Source organism: Rhinatrema bivittatum, chromosome 1 (genome assembly GCF_901001135.1).
Source record: "Rhinatrema bivittatum chromosome 1, aRhiBiv1.1, whole genome shotgun sequence".
In the NCBI taxonomy this organism is placed as follows: Eukaryota; Metazoa; Chordata; class Amphibia; order Gymnophiona; family Rhinatrematidae; genus Rhinatrema; species Rhinatrema bivittatum.
Window position 1 is genome coordinate 751,514,568 of NC_042615.1, and position 17,300 is coordinate 751,531,867.

The 17,300-nt window shown below is 47.1% G+C and overlaps 1 protein-coding gene across 4 annotated transcripts in view; it reads right to left on the reverse strand.

Annotated features, from left to right (window-relative positions):
- NIPBL (NIPBL cohesin loading factor) overlaps positions 1-17,300 on the reverse strand; it is a 1,214,062-nt gene that overhangs the window by 359,784 nt on the left and 836,978 nt on the right. For all 4 annotated transcript variants that reach the window (XM_029578690.1, XM_029578673.1, XM_029578682.1 and 1 more), the window contains 3 exons: positions 12,425-12,523; positions 12,181-12,327; positions 5,197-5,331 (listed from right to left, as the gene is read on the reverse strand). In XM_029578690.1, the coding sequence (XP_029434550.1) occupies positions 5,197-5,331; positions 12,181-12,327; positions 12,425-12,523 (381 nt within the window). The remainder of the gene's footprint in view (positions 1-5,196; positions 5,332-12,180; positions 12,328-12,424; positions 12,524-17,300) is intronic.

Sequence of the window (17,300 nt, forward strand, 5' to 3'; positions counted from 1 at the left end):
ACCAGTAAAGTAAAGATGTACGCCTTACCTGATCTTCGGCGCTTCCCGGCTGCGACCTGGGCGGTCTCCGGCTGCGGGGGGAAAGGGTGAGTACCGTCCCCGCCGCGCTCGAGGAAGTGCACCCGCTGCATCTAAGCCGCGCCCGAACTCGTCTCGCTCGGGGGCCATGTCCTCACCGTGAACGGATCGGGACCGAGGCTGCCTCTATGCCGAGGCCAAGCCCTTCTCACTCGGGGGCTAGGTCCCTGCCGCGTTCCAGCCACCGGACCGAGGCTCTTACCTCCGAGGGACCATGGAAATCACCTCGGGAAACTCAACTGGGGGAGGGACCCGAGGGTATCACCGCAGGAGTGCGGGGCTCATCTTCAGGTAGGATTCTTCTAAGAATTTAGTCGTTAGAATTTGGAAAAATGCTCAGCGAGCGTAAGGTAGCTCCAAACTGCTTTGGAGACTGAAATTACTGAGCGCCTGCACTTCCTGCAGGGGTATATGTACTACGTGCTGACATCAGATCCGTCTCCAACTGCTAGCACGAGCATACTATACCCATTTGTAATGAGTCCATCTGCTACACGCTAGGAAAATTATGTTTTTTTGCATACCGAATATTACCAAGGATTTTGTGGACATTATCGGCTGTTTTCCTCCCAGGGATAAACCCTGCCTGATCGGAATCGACCAACTGAGCTATAAAACAATTCAAACGATTGGCAAGAATTAACATCGATATTCAGGAGAGAAATGGGCCAATAAGATCCGGAAAGTGCCAAGTCCCTCCCTGGCTTTACTAAAATGGTGATCCCAGCCGTATTAGCGTGCGGCGACAGGGTAGTCCCAGTTCTCAGAGAATTAAAGAATTTCAAGAGTACTGGTGCTAGCAGCGTTGAGAATTGTTTGTAAAACTAGGGGTGTAGCCATCGAGGCCTGGTGATTTACCAGGTTTTAATGGCTTCGTGGAGTTCCCCCAACGTAATATCTTTATCTAAGAATTGCCGCTGGGAAATGGTCAGCTCCGGGAGTGGTATATCTGACAGGTATTCAATGATAGCCCCCGCCTGAATAGTCGGGTCCTTGCTGTACAGCTGAGCATAAAACTGGTGAAATCTTTGTCTTATGGAGGTATTATTGGTTAGGAGCATCCCCTTTGAATTTTTAATTTTAGGGATGGTGGCTTGCGGTTGCCTACGTTTGAGCACTTGAGCTAAATACCTCCCAGCTTTATTCCCCCCTTCGAAAATTTTCTGCTGTGCCAGCTCCATCTGATGCGCATTCAACGCTGAATCCAGCGCTACTATCTTGTCCCGAGTCTCCTGAATAGCCTGTCGTAAGTGATGTTGGGCAGTATCCCGCATATGAGCAGATTCTAGCTGATGTAAAGTAGTCATCAGGCGCTGCCTTTCCCTCTCCCTCTGTTTTTTTTTTTGTTTTTTTTTTTAACATAGGTGGCCCTAGCAATGAAAGATCCCCGCAGCACGCTTTTCAAACATTCCCACACAGTCCCTGGACATGTTTCACGGGTGTCATTGAAGCACAGATATTCCTGTATTTCCCTGGCTATCTGTCTTTGGAACTCACTATCTTACAACAAAGAGTCATTAAGTCTCCAATATCGCTGACCGGTATCATAATTTCGTAATTGTAATTGAAACCAAACTAGTGCATGGTCTGACCATACTATTGGTTCAATTTCCACTGCTCGAACCGTGTTTATTCTTGTTTTATCTATCAGAAACATGTCTAAGCAAGAATAACAATTGTGAGGATGTGAGTAGAATGAGTAACATCTGGATGTGGGGAAGCAAGACCGCCAGATGTCTATCCCAGCAATAAGAGTGATTAAGTTTTTAAGGGCCCTCCTAGCGAGAGTTGATTCCGAACTATGCCCCATAGAGTTATTAATATGGGGATTAAGCGTCACATTAAAATCACCACCTAGGATCACGCTCCCCTCTGCCTTATCCGCTATAACAGTGTAAAGGGTGGCATAGAAGGCCTCTTTTTGAGAGGTCGGACCGTATACAGTAGAAAGCGTTAAAGACTCACCCTCTAATTTCACATTAAGTAGAAGGTAACTGCCATGAGGATCATGATGCGAGCTCACTAGTTCAAAATGTAAATCCTTATGGATTAAAATGCCTACCCTGGCGTATTTAGCAGCCTTTGATGCCGCCGCCCAATATTGGTGCGAATATTTATCAGATCGCATTAGACTCACATAGCATTTTCGAAGATGTGTCTCTTGAAGATAAATCACATCAGCATTTAAGCGGCCCATCTCTTGAAACAGAAGCCTTCTTTTATGGCCCAAATTTAAACCCTTAACATTGAGGGAAACAAATTTAGCTGTAGCCATCATGGTTGTTGTAACGCCCCGGCCTTTTCTCTTGGTACTCAACCAGTAATGCCCAGCACCATATTCGAAAACCATAAGAGTTCCAAAGCCAATAGTTATGAATAAGTCTGGTCCTGACTACCCCTTGTAAAGACTGGCTAATATAGTTAACAATGCTCCAATATTTCCCCATCTTTGAGATATGTATACATACAGTGAGGCTAGATACCCATTCCCACCCCCCCCCAGCCCTCTTGAACACCTGGGAAAGATTCAATCGTTCCCAGTATTTACTGGAGGAAGAACCCATGCTGATAGACGGAGGTGCCCGCCCCCGGAGCAGCTAAATACAAACTATCCTGAGAAACTAATGTGAACTCAGCTTATGATTACCCAAGTAGATGAATAAGCAACTGCTATAAACATAACATAATCTCACATGGTCCATACAGTGACCTATTCCCACGTCCATAGAAGTAAACCTGGAGCTCTCTGAAGAAACTCTGACATGTAAAGCAGTTCAGGTGGGTGTTTCAGCCCGCGAGCTTTCACTGGTATTCCTCTGGAGTCTGCGATCACCTTTGGTTACGCGTTGCCACCGCGGCATCTCGGATTTAGAGCCTGTAGATGCGGTGATAGTGGGAGTAGGTATGTCCACTGAAAGTCCTGCATCTTGCAATGTTTGTGCGGCTTCGACCAGCGTGTGGGCCTTGTGTGACTTCCCTTCTATCTGGAACCATAGTCTGAAAGGGAAAAGCCAGTGGTAACGAACTTTCGCAGATTGCAAAGCGGTGGTAACGGGTTTGAAAGCCAGGTGTTTGCGCAGTGTGGTAGAGGCTAAGTCCGCATAAATAGCAATTTCGTTCTCTTCCCATCACCAGAACCGTTGCTGTCTCGCTGCATTTGCTATCTTTTCCTTATATGCAAACAAATGGAAGCAGACTATAATATCACGTGGCTTATTCCCTGTCCTGGGCCCCAGGGATCTGTGTGCCCTTTCAATCCGTGTGCTGTCTTGAGATCCCACGTTGTCAGCATCCATCTCACCCAGTATCATACTGCAGATTTTCTGAATTACCAATGCACAGTTAGCATAGTCCTCCCTCTCAGTTGCATCATCTGGACAGGTTCTCCAGATCGTCAAGTTTATCTGCAAGGTCAGCATGGGTGGATTGTAGTGTTTTCAGGTCTTTCTGTTGCTTAGTTCCATCTGTCCTCATGCTCATCGAGCTGGGTGTCTGCTTCATCAAGTCTGCGGCCTAGCTCCGCGTGGTCGTCATGCATTTCCTGCAGCATGGCGGCGATTTCAGCCTTAAAAGTTTTAATATCCTGGCGAATTTCCATAAACCAGGAACGCAGTTCCGCGCGGGAGGGGGGCTCCGTATTGGACCTCCTCGAGTCTCCGCCGCCGTTCACCAGCTCCTCCGTTTCTTCCTCCGCCGCCATTTTGTGCGCCTCGGTGTCCGAATCGTCTCCTCCTCTATTGTAGGAGAATTTCTTAAAATCAACTGTCTTTTTTTTAGCCGCCATGTGCCCTGGTAGTTCAGCTGCTGAAAGCTGCCTTTTACATTCCAAATCACTCAGATAAGCACAACGTTTACCTAAAAAAGCCCTGGTGGACGAGGAGCTCTGTTTCAGTGAACCAGCATGGGAAGTGATGTCACTTCCTCCAGATCCACCTTTTTGAAACCGCTTTTAAATCATATGCCTGATTGTCTGCTTTATGAAATACCGTAAGTCTCTTGTCCTGTATGTTTGTCTTATTCGATTGTAATCTCCATTGATCAGGGACTGTTTTTTTTGTATGTTTGTACAGCGCTGCATATGTGGTGTAGCGCTATATAAATGTGTAGTAGTAGTAGTAAATCTAGCCCTGGATCCAATAGCAGCATAATCTTTTTAGCATATATTGTGAGTAGGGAATTAACAAAAATCCATATATGATTATGTTCCCTGTTGATCAATCCAATTCCTTAGAAGTTCCACATCCAAGTAAATACTGCATGAACTGCCGTTGATAGATCAGCAATAGCACTCTAAGCCAATACCAAAGCAATGCTCCAGAAATGCGTGAAATTCTTCCTCCATGGTAAAACTCCACAATCGAATATTTTCATTCTTGATGAAGGTTGCACAGTCAAACCAAAACTCTGGATTATGGATTACTGCTATTGTTTAGTATCATTAGGAATTCTTTGTCCTCCTTTTTCTGAATTACCTTGCTGTTTTTGAGATTTCCACAGTACTTTTTACTAAGTGTTACCATATTCTCCATTATTTTCTGTTTTGAGTTGGGAATATCTTTTCTGTGGTCAACATTTACTATTCCTCTAAAGAAAGAATTCTGGATACTGCTCAAAAAAGACATCTCCCAGATGTCAAAAGGTATATTTGCACTGGATTCTGAGGGAAGTCAAGCTCCCAATCCCTCAAATGGAGGACCAATAGCATTCTTTTTCCCTTTGGTCAAATAGTTCAAGCACCAACAAATACTAGCCAGATTTCTAACCTCAGAATTGACTGTATACATACTGCTGAAATATTAAAGTTCTGAACTGCTTTATATTCAATTTGGAAACAGTACTGGTTTAAAAAAACTTTTTTTTTTTTTTTTAACAAAGTACTTGTAACTGATTTCAACAGTATTGCAACAGCAGCAACTTAGATTTTAATGTCATTGCAGTAACTGTATTCAAGCAGCAGTATCAGGAAGTCTCACTTTTGTAGTACCGTACTTAAAATCTAAAAAAGGACTAATTCTTGTTTCTTGAATCAGAGTTTCATATAGCAATAGATCAGAGTTCATTTTCTACAGCTTTCTTAATAAAATCTGCAGAAGTCTTCCTTTAAAAAATACTCTATACCTTAATGCCTTCTTCATCATTGACTCTGCGAATCATTTTCACACACATCTCTGTAATTTTGGGAAATGTTGGCTGTGCAATGCAGATATCTCGCAGAATCTTGATGACCCTTTTTCTGACACTGATACCGGTATCCTAGAAGGAAGGGAAGGACATTCTAATGCTAGGTTTGCAATATTGAAATGACTGAATCACTGCAAGCATTTTTAACAATTTATTACAAATTATGCTATACTCTTATAAAAGGCAAGTTTAGAGAGTTATTAAAAAATGGTTGGATGCAAAGAAAACATTTCATATCATTGCACATTCTCCTATTTTATATCCATGCAATAATGGACACGTTTTAATCAATGCATGAATGTTTTGTAATAGCATGTAATTAATTATAAAATGCTTGCTAAACAGGAAGCGCCATTAATTTTACATATAAAACCATAGTCCACTATACCAAAGATGCAGTGTTTGTGCTGAATAATTATATCTTTTTTTTCACATTCTTTCTCATAGAGTGCAATCAGAAAGCTCCTCATGACGGTACTGAGGTGGTATTTACAGAATTTCAGCTGGCAAAATTTGGAGTTGAAGTTACAAGATTTCCTTTAGAGTTCCAAACTGAAATTCTGGATAAATATACATCCAAAAATTTTAACTATGGCATATTAGCTACCAGTGCAAAGGAGTTTAAAGTGTCATCCACATTAAGAACACATTGTCTAGTGGTTACAACAATGGGCTGAGAACCAGGGAAAAATCAGGATTTAAAACCTACTTCTCCCACGAACACTTCTTGTGAATCTTGCACAAGTCACTTTATTCTCAGGTACCTATTTAGATTGTAAGCACTTTTGGGCAGGAACTTAATGTATCTGAATAATACCAATAATGCTGTAAGCTGCCTTGAGCATTATTTGGAAAGGCAGGCCAAAAATATAAACATTTTTATACTAAATATAGGAATTTTACTATCACTGCTACTAAAACGAAAAATTGTTTCATTTATGAAATGACTTTAGAAGTCTAAGAACAAATTGTACAAGCTATTAACAGTTGTGATATGTATATAATTTAACAGTAATTCTTATAATGGAGAAATTACTTACCTGATAATTTTGTTTCCTGAGTACATAGTACACTATTACCCATTGGTCCTGAGTCCATCTGTCCTGATAGCAGATGGAGACGGATCAGATTTCAATCTGTCAGCCCTAGTACATCTACCCCTGCAGGAAGTACAGCTCTTCAGTATTCTCCTCGAAAAGCATTGTGGATATATCTATGACTAAATAATTTGAATAACTTGATTAACTTTATAACTTGGATAACGTGATTAACGTTATAACTTGGCTAACTTAATACATTTGAACCGGTTGAATTGGTTATAGCTGGAGACTGCCAGTGCCTTCAACCGAGAAACGTCGACACCCGGTAGGATGGGTGTCCTAGCTGAAGGAAAGCATGGCTTACCCGTGAATCACCCGAGATTTTCATGAGTAACGGCAGCCGTGGGTGGGATGCTGAGTCCATCTGTCTACACTAAGGAAAACGAAATTATCAGGTAAGTAATTTCTCCATTTCCTAGCATGTAGCAGATGGACTCAGGACCAATGGGATGTATAAAAGCTACTCCCGAACCAGGTGGGAGGCTGCCCGTGACCCACTAGTACTGCCCATGCAAATGCTGTGTCTTCCTAAGCCTAAACATCCAGGCGGTAAAACCTGGAGAAGGTGTGGATGGATGGAGGACCATGTCACCACCCTGCAGATCTCGGCGGGTGACAGCAACTTGGTTTCCGCCCAGGACACTGCTTGGGCTCTAGTAGAATGGGCCTTGACTTGTTAAGGCGGTGGCTTGCCTGCTTTTACGTAGGCTGCCTTGATGACTTCTTTGATCCAGCGGGCTATGGTTGCTCGCAAGGCCGCTTCCCCTTACTTCTTTCCACTATGAAGGACGAATAGATGGTCCGTCTTTCATATGGATTCCGACCTTTCCAGGTATCGGATTAGGAGTCTGCCGACGTTGAGATGGCGTAGACTTCTAGCCTCTTCCGAATTCTTATGTTCATCTGGCAATGGTAGCGAGATGGTTTGGTTGAGATGGAAATGAGACACCACTTTGGGGAGGAACGACAGAACTGTGCGTAACTGGATAGTTCCCGGAGTGAGTCTGAGGAACGGCTCCCGGCAGGACGGAGCTTGTAGCTCGGATATACGACGGGCCGAACAGACTGCCAGCAGGAAGGCTGTTTTCAATGTTAATAGTCGGAGAGACAGGCCGCGGAGAGGTCTGAAGGTGGTTCCTGCTAGGAAATCTAGGATCAGGTTGAGGTTCCAAAGAGGCACTGGCCACTTTAGGGGTGGTCGGATCTGCTCAACTCCTTTCAGAAAAGATGAGACATCCGGGTAAGAGGCTATGCTGCCGCTCTCGCTCTTGGTTCCGTAACATGGCAATGCGGCCACCTGTACCTTGATGGAGTTGAGAGACAATCCCTTCTGTAGGTCGTTCTGCAGGAATTCCAAAATCGCAGGAATTTTGACTGAGCGTGATATGATGTCGCGGTCCTCGCACCAGGCTTCGAATACTCTCCAAATCCTTATGTATGTTAGGGATGTGAAGAACTTGTGTGCTCGGAGTAGGGTGTCAATTACTGCCCCCGAGTATCTGGTCTTCCTCAGGCGAGTCGTCTCAATGGCCAGACCGTAAGAGAGAATCGAGCTGGATCCTCGTGGAGAATCGGTCCTTGTTGGAGCAGGTCTCTGTGTGGAGGTAGCGGGAGGGGGCTCCCTGTCAGTAGCTTTCGCATGTCTGTGTACCACGGTCTTCTTGGCCAGTCCGGGGCCACTAGAATTACTGGTCCCCTGTGGTGTTCTATCTTGTGGATGATTGTGCCCAATAGGGGCCATGGCGGAAAGGCGTATAACAGAGTCTCCTATGGCCAGGTCTGTACCAGGGTATCAATTCCCTGGGACTGGGGTTACCGCCTGCGGCTGAAGAAACTGGGCACTTGGGCGTTGGACCGGTTTGCCAGGAGGTCCATGGTTAGTAAACCGTTGGGGAACACCATCAATTGGAATGCTGTGGTCGACAGCCTCCATTCTCCTGGGTCTAGACTTTCTCTGCTGAGGTAATCCGCAGCGACGTCGTCTTTCCCGGCGATGTGGACAGCCGAGATCTCTTGAAGATTCGCTTCCGCCCATGACATTAGGGGGTCTATTTCCAGCGACACCTGTTGGCTTCTAGTTCCTCCCTGACGGTTGATGTAGGCCACTGTTGAGGCGTTGTCTGACATTACTCTGACCGAACCGTAGGCAGGCTAGTCTAACTGCCCAGGCTTCTAGGCGATTGATGTTCCATCCAGCCTCTTCTTTGTTCCATTGCCCTTGGGCAGTTAGCCCCTGGCAGTGTGCTCCCCATCCTCGTAGGCTGGCATCTGTGATGAGCAGGATCCAGGTTGGGGAGGATAGTTTCGTTCCCTGGCTTAGATGGCCTTCTTGTAGCCACCATTGTAGTTGGGCCGGAACTCTGTCCAGGAGCTGAAGATGTACGGTGTAGTTCTGGGACAGTGGATTCCATCGTCATAGTAGTGAGCGTTGTAGGGGTCTCATGTGAGCTTGTGCCCATGGCACTACTTCCAGTGTGGATGCCATGAGGCTGAGAACTTGTAGGTAATCCCATAATGTGGGGCGAAGTTCGCTCAACAGGGTTCGTAACTGGGTCATCAGTTTTGATCTCCTTGTCGGTGTCAGGATGACCTTGTCTTGTTTGGTGTCTAACCAGACTCCCAAGTATTCTAGAGATTGGGAGGGCTGCAGGCAGCTCTTGTTTCTGTTGATCACCCACCCGAGGCTCTCCAGTAGAGTTTTAACTCTGTTGGTTGCCTGGTGGCTTTCCTCTGGGGATTTCGCCCTGATCAGCCAATCGTCTAGATAAGGGTGCACGCGGATTCCTTCCTTCCTCAGTGTTGCTGCCACCACCACTATGATCTTGGTGAACGTCCGGGGTGCAGTGGCTAACCCAAATGGTAGTACCCGGAACTGGTAGTGACGGTCCAGGATCGAGAAGCGTAGAAAACGCTGATGCTCTTGATTGATCGGGAATGTGTAGGTAGGCTTCCGACAGATCTAGGGATGTAAGGAAATCTCCCGTTTGTATCGCCCTTATTACTGAGCGTAGGGTTTTCATGCGGAAGCGAGGAATCTTCAGATGACGGTTGACCGCCTTGAGGTCCAGGATGGGTCTGAACGTTCCTTCTTTCTTGGGGATGATAAAATAGATGGAATAATGTCCAGTATTTATTTGTTGTGGAGGCACCGGTGTTATAGCCTCTAAGACGAGCAATCTGGTCAGTGTAGCTTCCACTGCCATCCTCTTGGAAAGGTCGTGGCAGGGGGATTCCACAAACTAGTCCGGAGGGAGGTGTTGGAAATCCAGGTAATATCCCTCTCGAATGATGGGTAGGACCCACTTGTCCGAATTATCTCGACCCATCTTTTGGTAGAATAGGGCAAGTCTGCCCCCTATGGCTTCTTCCTTTGGACAGGTCGGCTGATTTTCATTGTGGGGTGCAGCTGGGGTCTGGGCCCGAGCTGGCTCCCCTTTTGTTGTGCTTGTTCCGAAAGGACTGCGGGGTGGGCCATTTGATATGTGCTTCTATATGGGTTGAAGCTCTGTGATCCTCTGTCCCTGGAGGTTCGGGGGAAGGATTGCTGGTTTCTCTTATTCCTGTCCTCCGGTAGCCGTGGCAGTGGGGACTCGCCCCATTTGTTGGCTAGTTTCTCTAGTTCGCTTCCAAACAGGAGTGTTCCCTTGAAAGGCATCCTTATGAATCTCGTTTTGGAGGATGCGTCGGCCGACCAGTTTCGGAGCCAGAGTTGTCTTCTGGCTGGCACGGATGACGACACTCCTCTAGCTGTGGTGCGCACCAGATCAGAAGTGGCGTCCGCGAGGAATGATACTGCTGGTTCCAAGGCCTCCCCCAGGAGTGTTGTTCCTGGTCTGTGATAAGCAGGCGCACATCACCACGGCACAGCAGGCCGCGATCTGTAAAAACATAGCAGAGATGTCAAAGGACTGTTTGAGGATAGATTCCAGACGTCTGTCTTGAGTATCCTTGAGTGCTGCTCCTCCCTCCACCGGGATAGTAATGCGCTTTGAGACCGAGCAGACAATGGCATCCACTTTCAGACATGCCAGGAGATCTTTGGCGGCTGGGTCCAGAGGGTACATGGCTGCCAGAGCCCACCCTCCTTTGAACGTAGTTTCCGGGGCATCCCATTCTAGGTCAATTAGTTGCTGGACGGCTTGTAATAGTGGGAAATGACGGGAGGTCTGACAGAGTCCCTCTAGTAGAGGGTTCGTCTTAAGTTCTCCTGAGGCACTTGTGCCCAGGGTAGCAAGCTCTTTTAAGCTGTGTGTGACCAGGTCTGGAAGCTCGTCTTTGGTGAAGAAGCATCTCATGGTTTGGTGGGGCTCTGTCCCTGGAGGGAGTTCCCCTTCCTCCAGGGGTTCTGAATCCTCATCCGAGTTGTCCGTGTCCCCGAAGGTGGAACTTCTGGGCGGTGGGATCGCTTCCCTGGGCATAGAGGGTCCTGGAATGTTGAGGTCCTCTGGTGGAGCTTGTGGCCGTATTAAGGAGGCCCCGGTTGCATGTGGACGAAGGTATGCAGACCTTTGAAGAATTCCACCCAGGAGATAGATGCTGGGTCTAGACTAAGGGGCGCTGTGTCCCTGGGGAGACCCGTTTGAGGGGGGGTCCCGATGTGCAATGCTAGCTTCGGCGTACTGTTCGAGAGGCCGGTACCCGGTACCGGCTGGGGAGGGCGAGTTGGATCCCCTAGGGCCTCTTCACACTGTATTCACAGGGCCATGACCTCCTCATGCTGTGCAGCCTTGAGTTTCTTTTCCGGTGGTGCCATGGCTTGTGCGTGTAAAATACAGTTGTGCGCTCTGGTGCGTCGAAGTTGTGTGCGTAGGTTTGGTGCACACTCAGGGAGATGTGCACACTGTTGTGCACACAGGTCGAAGTTATGCACCCGGCACAGTAAGCACGTGGCTATGCGCGTCGCTTGTGCGCATGGTACTTGGGTGTGCGACGTTGTGCGCACAAGGTATTTGTGCGCACGGATCGGAACGGCAGACAGGGCGGCGAACAGAGCAAAATGGTGACGGCGACCATGCGGACAATTTGGTGACCACATCGGAAGGTCTCCACGTGGGAGGATCCTCTGCTCTGACCGGGGTCTAGCCCTGCTAGGGCAGATCAACCCGGTGGCACTGGTCCCAGCTGGCGACCTGTGTGGCTTCTCGAACTTCGGAGACTTTTAAATAGATTTCTACCCTACCTTGTCTCGGCGCTTCCCAGTCTCATTCCAGGCGGTCTCCGGTTGCGGGGGGAGAGGGAAAATACCTTCACTGCAGCGCTCAAGGTTGCACCCGCTGCCTCTCAGCCTTACCCGATGTCGGGGGCTAGGTCCCCGCTGAGGGTCGGCCGCCAGTCCGAGGCTTACCTCCGAGGGATTGCGGAAATCACCTCAGGAATTCTTAACTGGGGGAGAGACCCAATGGGTGTCACCGCAGGAAAGCGGGGCTCGTTGTGTTTGGTAAAATTACTCTAACGCTGTGCAAGCCTGCATAGAGTCCCTAACTGCTATGGAGACGGAAAATACTGGACAGCTGCACTTCCTGCAGGGGTATATGTACTAGGGCTGACGTCAGATTGAAATCTGATCCATTTCCAACTGCTATCAGGAGTACACTATACCCATTGGTCCTGAGTCCATCTGCTACACGCTAGGAAATTTTTATTTTTTCGTTTTTCCCATTTCATAACAGAACATTCAAGAATATGCATGTCTGTCAACTAAACCACTTCTTGGAGGACCTAAGACATTTTCCATTAACTGCATTAATAATGATAATTGTTTTACAAATACCAAGCCTTACTGCTTATTTCATTCCAAATGTCACAAAAAAAATGTGCATACCAGTATTCGCTCAATCAGCATATCATAATACTGCTCAGCAAGCTGAGGCCGGCAAAGCACAAATCGACCAAGCAATTCTACAGCTGCTTCTCGTACACTGGTGGAATTATCCATCAATCGACCATGGACGCCACGCTGCATATCCAACTAGGAGAACGAGAGGACAATAAACACATAGTAAGGAAAGCGATAAAATATTCTAGATCATGCAAGAGTCTCTCCATAATTAATACATTTTATTTACCCTGGCTAAAATGCTGGGGTCTACAGCAACAACCTCAGACAAACATTTCATAGCTTTCGTTCGAACGGCAATTGCATTTTCTCCAAGTACACGCAGAATCTGCAAAGAAAACGGAAAGCATTTGATGACTTTGAAAGTTTGTAACATACATTTAATGACAGCTTACAGACAAGAAAAGTGAAATTGGAATGAAGCCTTGAAATGACAGGGTTTCTTCTGGTCAAGATGATGGTGGCAATGTCAGTCCCACAATTTGTAAAAACAACAAAAAAAAAAAACAGTTGCCTCCTTAAAAACTACTTGAATTGTTTTAAACAGTCTAATTTTTTCTTCTTTGGCATCTTATGATAATAAAGCAGTACAACTTTACTTCTGTCAGCTGTTTTCAAAACATATTTTCACAAATATTCTACAATGCTAAAATTATTTCACTGAATTTTTGTATGTCCTTCACAAAATAGCTTTTTATTCTTAAAAACCAAATGCTCTCACAGTACAATTTAACAACTGGATTCATGATAATATGGTAAGGAATCCATTATCACAATATAGCCCGTAGTATCTGTATGCTTTTGTTGTTGTAATTTTTGTTTTATTTTGAACTTTTCAGTAAAACAATCAAGGAAAAAGTTCACAGAAATTTCAAAACTAATACAACTGATATTCCCTACCCCTCCTCCCCTCCCCAACCCTCTCAGTTTTCCAGAAAACTTTTTTTCTCTTTATCTCAGGTTTGAAAGATATAGGAAAATTGGTTCTTACCTGCTAATTTTCAATCCTGTCATACCACAGATCAGTCCAGACAAGTGGGTTTATGCATCCCCACCAGCAGATGGAGGCAGAGAACAAAACTTTGAGGCACTGCTACATATCTGAGAGTGCCACCTGCCGTCCCCTCAGTATTAACCTGTACCCAAGCTAAGATGAACTAATATAATATATACCGGGGCAAACCCCAAACCCCCACAGGGTTGGATACCCCCAAGGCTGGAAGCCAACCTACTCCCATAAGCCACACTTAATTGAACAACTAAGAACTGAAAATTGAGAATGAGCTCTCTTCAAAAGTATCCAGAGAGGAATCGGAACCTTCAGTCTTTCGGCAGCAATAGCGAGGCAGGCCTCTGGACCGATTTGTGGTATTACAGGAATGAAAATTAGCAGGTAAGAACCAATTTTCCTTTCCTTAACATACCCAGATCAGTTCAGAAAAGTGGGATGTCCCAAAGCCACCCTATACCGGGCAGTAACCCGAAAGACCCGCTCTTAACACACTTTCACCAAAAGTAGCATCCTCCTGCAAGTGAACATCTAGGCGATAGTGTCTGGTGAAAGTATGCAGTGAGTACCAAATCGCAGCCCTACAGATCTCCTGGGGAGACACCAACTGACACTCAGCCCAGGAGACCACCTGAAATCTAGTCGAATGAGCAATCAAACCCGTCGGAATGAAGCGACCCTTGCAAATATAGGCTGAACAGATGACCTCCTTCAACCAGCGAGCCAGAGTGGCTTTAGAAGCTTTCTCTCCCTTCTTAGGTCCACCATATACGACAAAGAGGTGATCCTAGCGACGGAAGGAGTTAGTGATCTTTAGATAGCGTAACAAGGCATGCCGTATGTCCAAACGATGTAGGTCCCTGCCCTCCACTGAGTCCCTAGGGCAATCTGTAAAACCTGGTAATTCCACTGTCTGATTCAAATGAAAGGCCAAAACCACTTTTGGTAAAAAGGAGGGAACCATGTGTAATGACACTTCACTGCTGGAAACATGCAAGAAGGGATTGTGACAAGACAAAGCCTGAAGCTCCGAAATCCGCCTGGCAGAACAAATAGTCACTAGGAAGATCACCTTCAATGTCAGATCCTTCAAAGACACTCGACCTAAAGGTTCAAAAGGTGCCTCATAGAGACCCCACAAAACTAAATTCAGGCTCCACTCTGGGCACGTCTTCCGCACTGAAGGACAAACATGTTTCACTCCCTTTAGGAAACGGATGACATCAGGGTGGGAGGACAAAATATGAGGAACCGTGGTCATCAGCTAATCAAGGCCTTCCTGTAGACACCATGACTCAAAAGCTTTCCACACTCTAACGTAGGCCATAGACGTCGCAGGTGGTCTGGTTTGGAGAAGGGTAGTAATGACTGGCTCAGAATATCCCTTCATCTGCAAGCACTGCCTCTCAAAAGCCAAGCTATAAGACAAAAGTGATCCTCCCAATCTGAAAAGATGGGCCCTTGCCATAGAAGCCCTGAAGATGGGGCCAGGTGAAGAGGGCTGTCGACCGCTAGAAACACTAGGTCCACAAACCAAGGCTGAATTGGTCATTCCTGCGCCACCAGCACCACTATTCCTGGATGTACTTCTATCCTTTGCAATACCCGACCTATGAGAGGCCAAATAGGAAACATGTAGAGGAGGATTCCCATCGCCCAGGGGCACACTACAGCATCCAGCCCTACGGAGCACACTTCTTTCCTGCAGCTGAAGAACCTTGTTGTCTTGGCATTTGCACGTGTTGCCATCAGATCCAGTTGGGGGGGGGGGGGGGGGCCCACATCTGGCACAAATATGATTCCAGATGTTCGGGGACAGTTCCCACTCCATGGGATCGAGTTGCTGTCGATTCAAGAAATCCACCTGAACATTGTCTGCACCCACGACATGTGAAGCTGCCAGGTCCTCAAGATGATGTTCTGACCACTGAAACAACATTCAAGCTTCCTAAGCCACTGCTTGACTCTTGGTTTCTCCTTGACGACTGAGGTATACCACCGTCGTTGCATTGCCGAGAATACCCGGACCATCTGGCCCTGAATCAGGGGCAGAAACTCTGCCAAAACTCTGCGAACCATTCTTGTCTCCAGACGATTGATCGACCAGGATGACTCTGCTATTGACCAAGGGCCCTGGGCAGACTGACTCTGCTATTGACCAAAGGCCCTGGGCTGGCATCTGAGGTGACTACCACCCAATCCAGTATCTCCAGATCCATTGCCTTCTCCAGATTGCACCTTGACAGCCACCAAGACAGACTGCTTCTGGACTTGGGGAGAAGAGGTAGCGGAAGATAAAACTGTTCTGACATTGGATTCCATTTGGACAAGAGTGCCGTCTGAAGCGGCCGCATATTCGCAAAGGCCCACAGGACCAGTCCAATATGGAGGCTATGGAGCCCAGGACCTGCAAGTAATCCCAGACTTTGGGAATCAGAAGGTGTAAGAGGCGAATCACTTGCAACTGAAGCTTCACCACTCTGTCGGAGGTTAGAAACACTTGGCCAACCTGAGTATCGAAGCGGGCCCCTAGATACTCCAGTCTGAGACAGAATGAGATGACTCTTTGCCACATTGATGACCCATCCCAGAGATATCAGAGTGGTCATCACTCACTGGATGGAATGGCTGTACTCCTCCTCCGTCTTCGTTCGAATCAACCAGTCGTCCAGATATGGATGCACCAGAATACCGTCCTGCCGCATTGCTGCCTCCACCGTCACCATCACCTTTGTGAAAGTTCGGGTCACTGTGGCCAACCCGAAGTGAAGAGCCTGAAACTGGACATGGTGGCCCAACACTTTGAAGCGTAGGAACTTCTGATGATCCTTTCGAATGGGCATATGCAAATAGGTTTCGGTCAGGTCCAACGATGCTAGGAATTTGCCCTTGTGAACTGTCGCAATGTCTCCAACTGGAAACGTGGAACCTGCAGACTTAAATTAAACTTAGGCAAATCCAGAATGGAGCGGAAGGTGCCCTCCTTCTTCGGCACCACGAAGTAAATAGAGTACCTTCCCCGTCCCTGTTCGCTGGATGGTACCGGGCCTGCAGCTTGAAGAGTAAGTGTCTTTGCAGAGTCCCTTTCCACCGCTTTCCTTTTGCTTTGGGAAGTGCAGTGGGACTCCAGAAAAGTCTCCTTGAGCGGGCACGAAAATTCTAAGCTATTACTGTCCCTTACGACCATGAGAACCCATTGGTCTGAGGTAATCTTGGTCCAATCCTCGTAAAACTGGGACAATCTGCCCCTACCGCTCTCAGACAGGAGTGGACCGGACTGGCTTCATTGGGCGGACTTAATGCTTCCGGTCCCCTGACCAGCGCCACCTCTGGAGGACCTGCTGGCACCCCGAAAGAACTGCTGCCTTCCAGATGAAGACTTGGATGTCGAAGAGTTGTATCTCCTCCCAGAGCAAAATCTCCTGGTATCCTTGAAGCGGCATTGAGGTGGAAAGAACTTCTCAGCAGTCTTCTTGTCTTCCGACAGATGGTTTCCCTTGGACTCTCCTAGGGATTTCATCAACTAGTCCAGATCCTCCCCAAAAAGCAATTTCCCCTTGAAGGGAAGATTGCAGAGTTGAGTCTTGGACCAATGACTGCCAACCAATTGCGGAACCACACAAGTCTTCACGCTACCATGGCCGAGAACCATATTCCTAGCCAAAGTGCAGACCAGGTCATACAAGGCATCCGCCACATAGGCCACTTCGGCCTCCAAACGGGCCGCCTGAGCCGGGGAGAGAACCCCCGATTAAGCCAGTTCCTGAGGTTTTTGGATGCAGCACAAGCAGGCACGCTGTATCATGCTAGCACATACTGCTGCTCTCAAACCCAGAGCAGACACTTTGAACATGCGCTTCAGCTGCATCTCCAATTTGCGTTCTTGAAGGTCTTTTAAAGCAGTGGACCCCACCACTGGAATAGTCGTCTTTTTTGTGACTGCAGAAACAGCTACATCAACCTTCGGAATCTTAAGACGGTCCAAATGCTCCTCCAGCAAGGGATAAAGTTTCTCCATTACCCTGCCAACCTTTAAGCCTGCTTCTAGGGAATCCCATTCATGGCTGATCAACTTCTGAATCTTTTTGGGCACAGG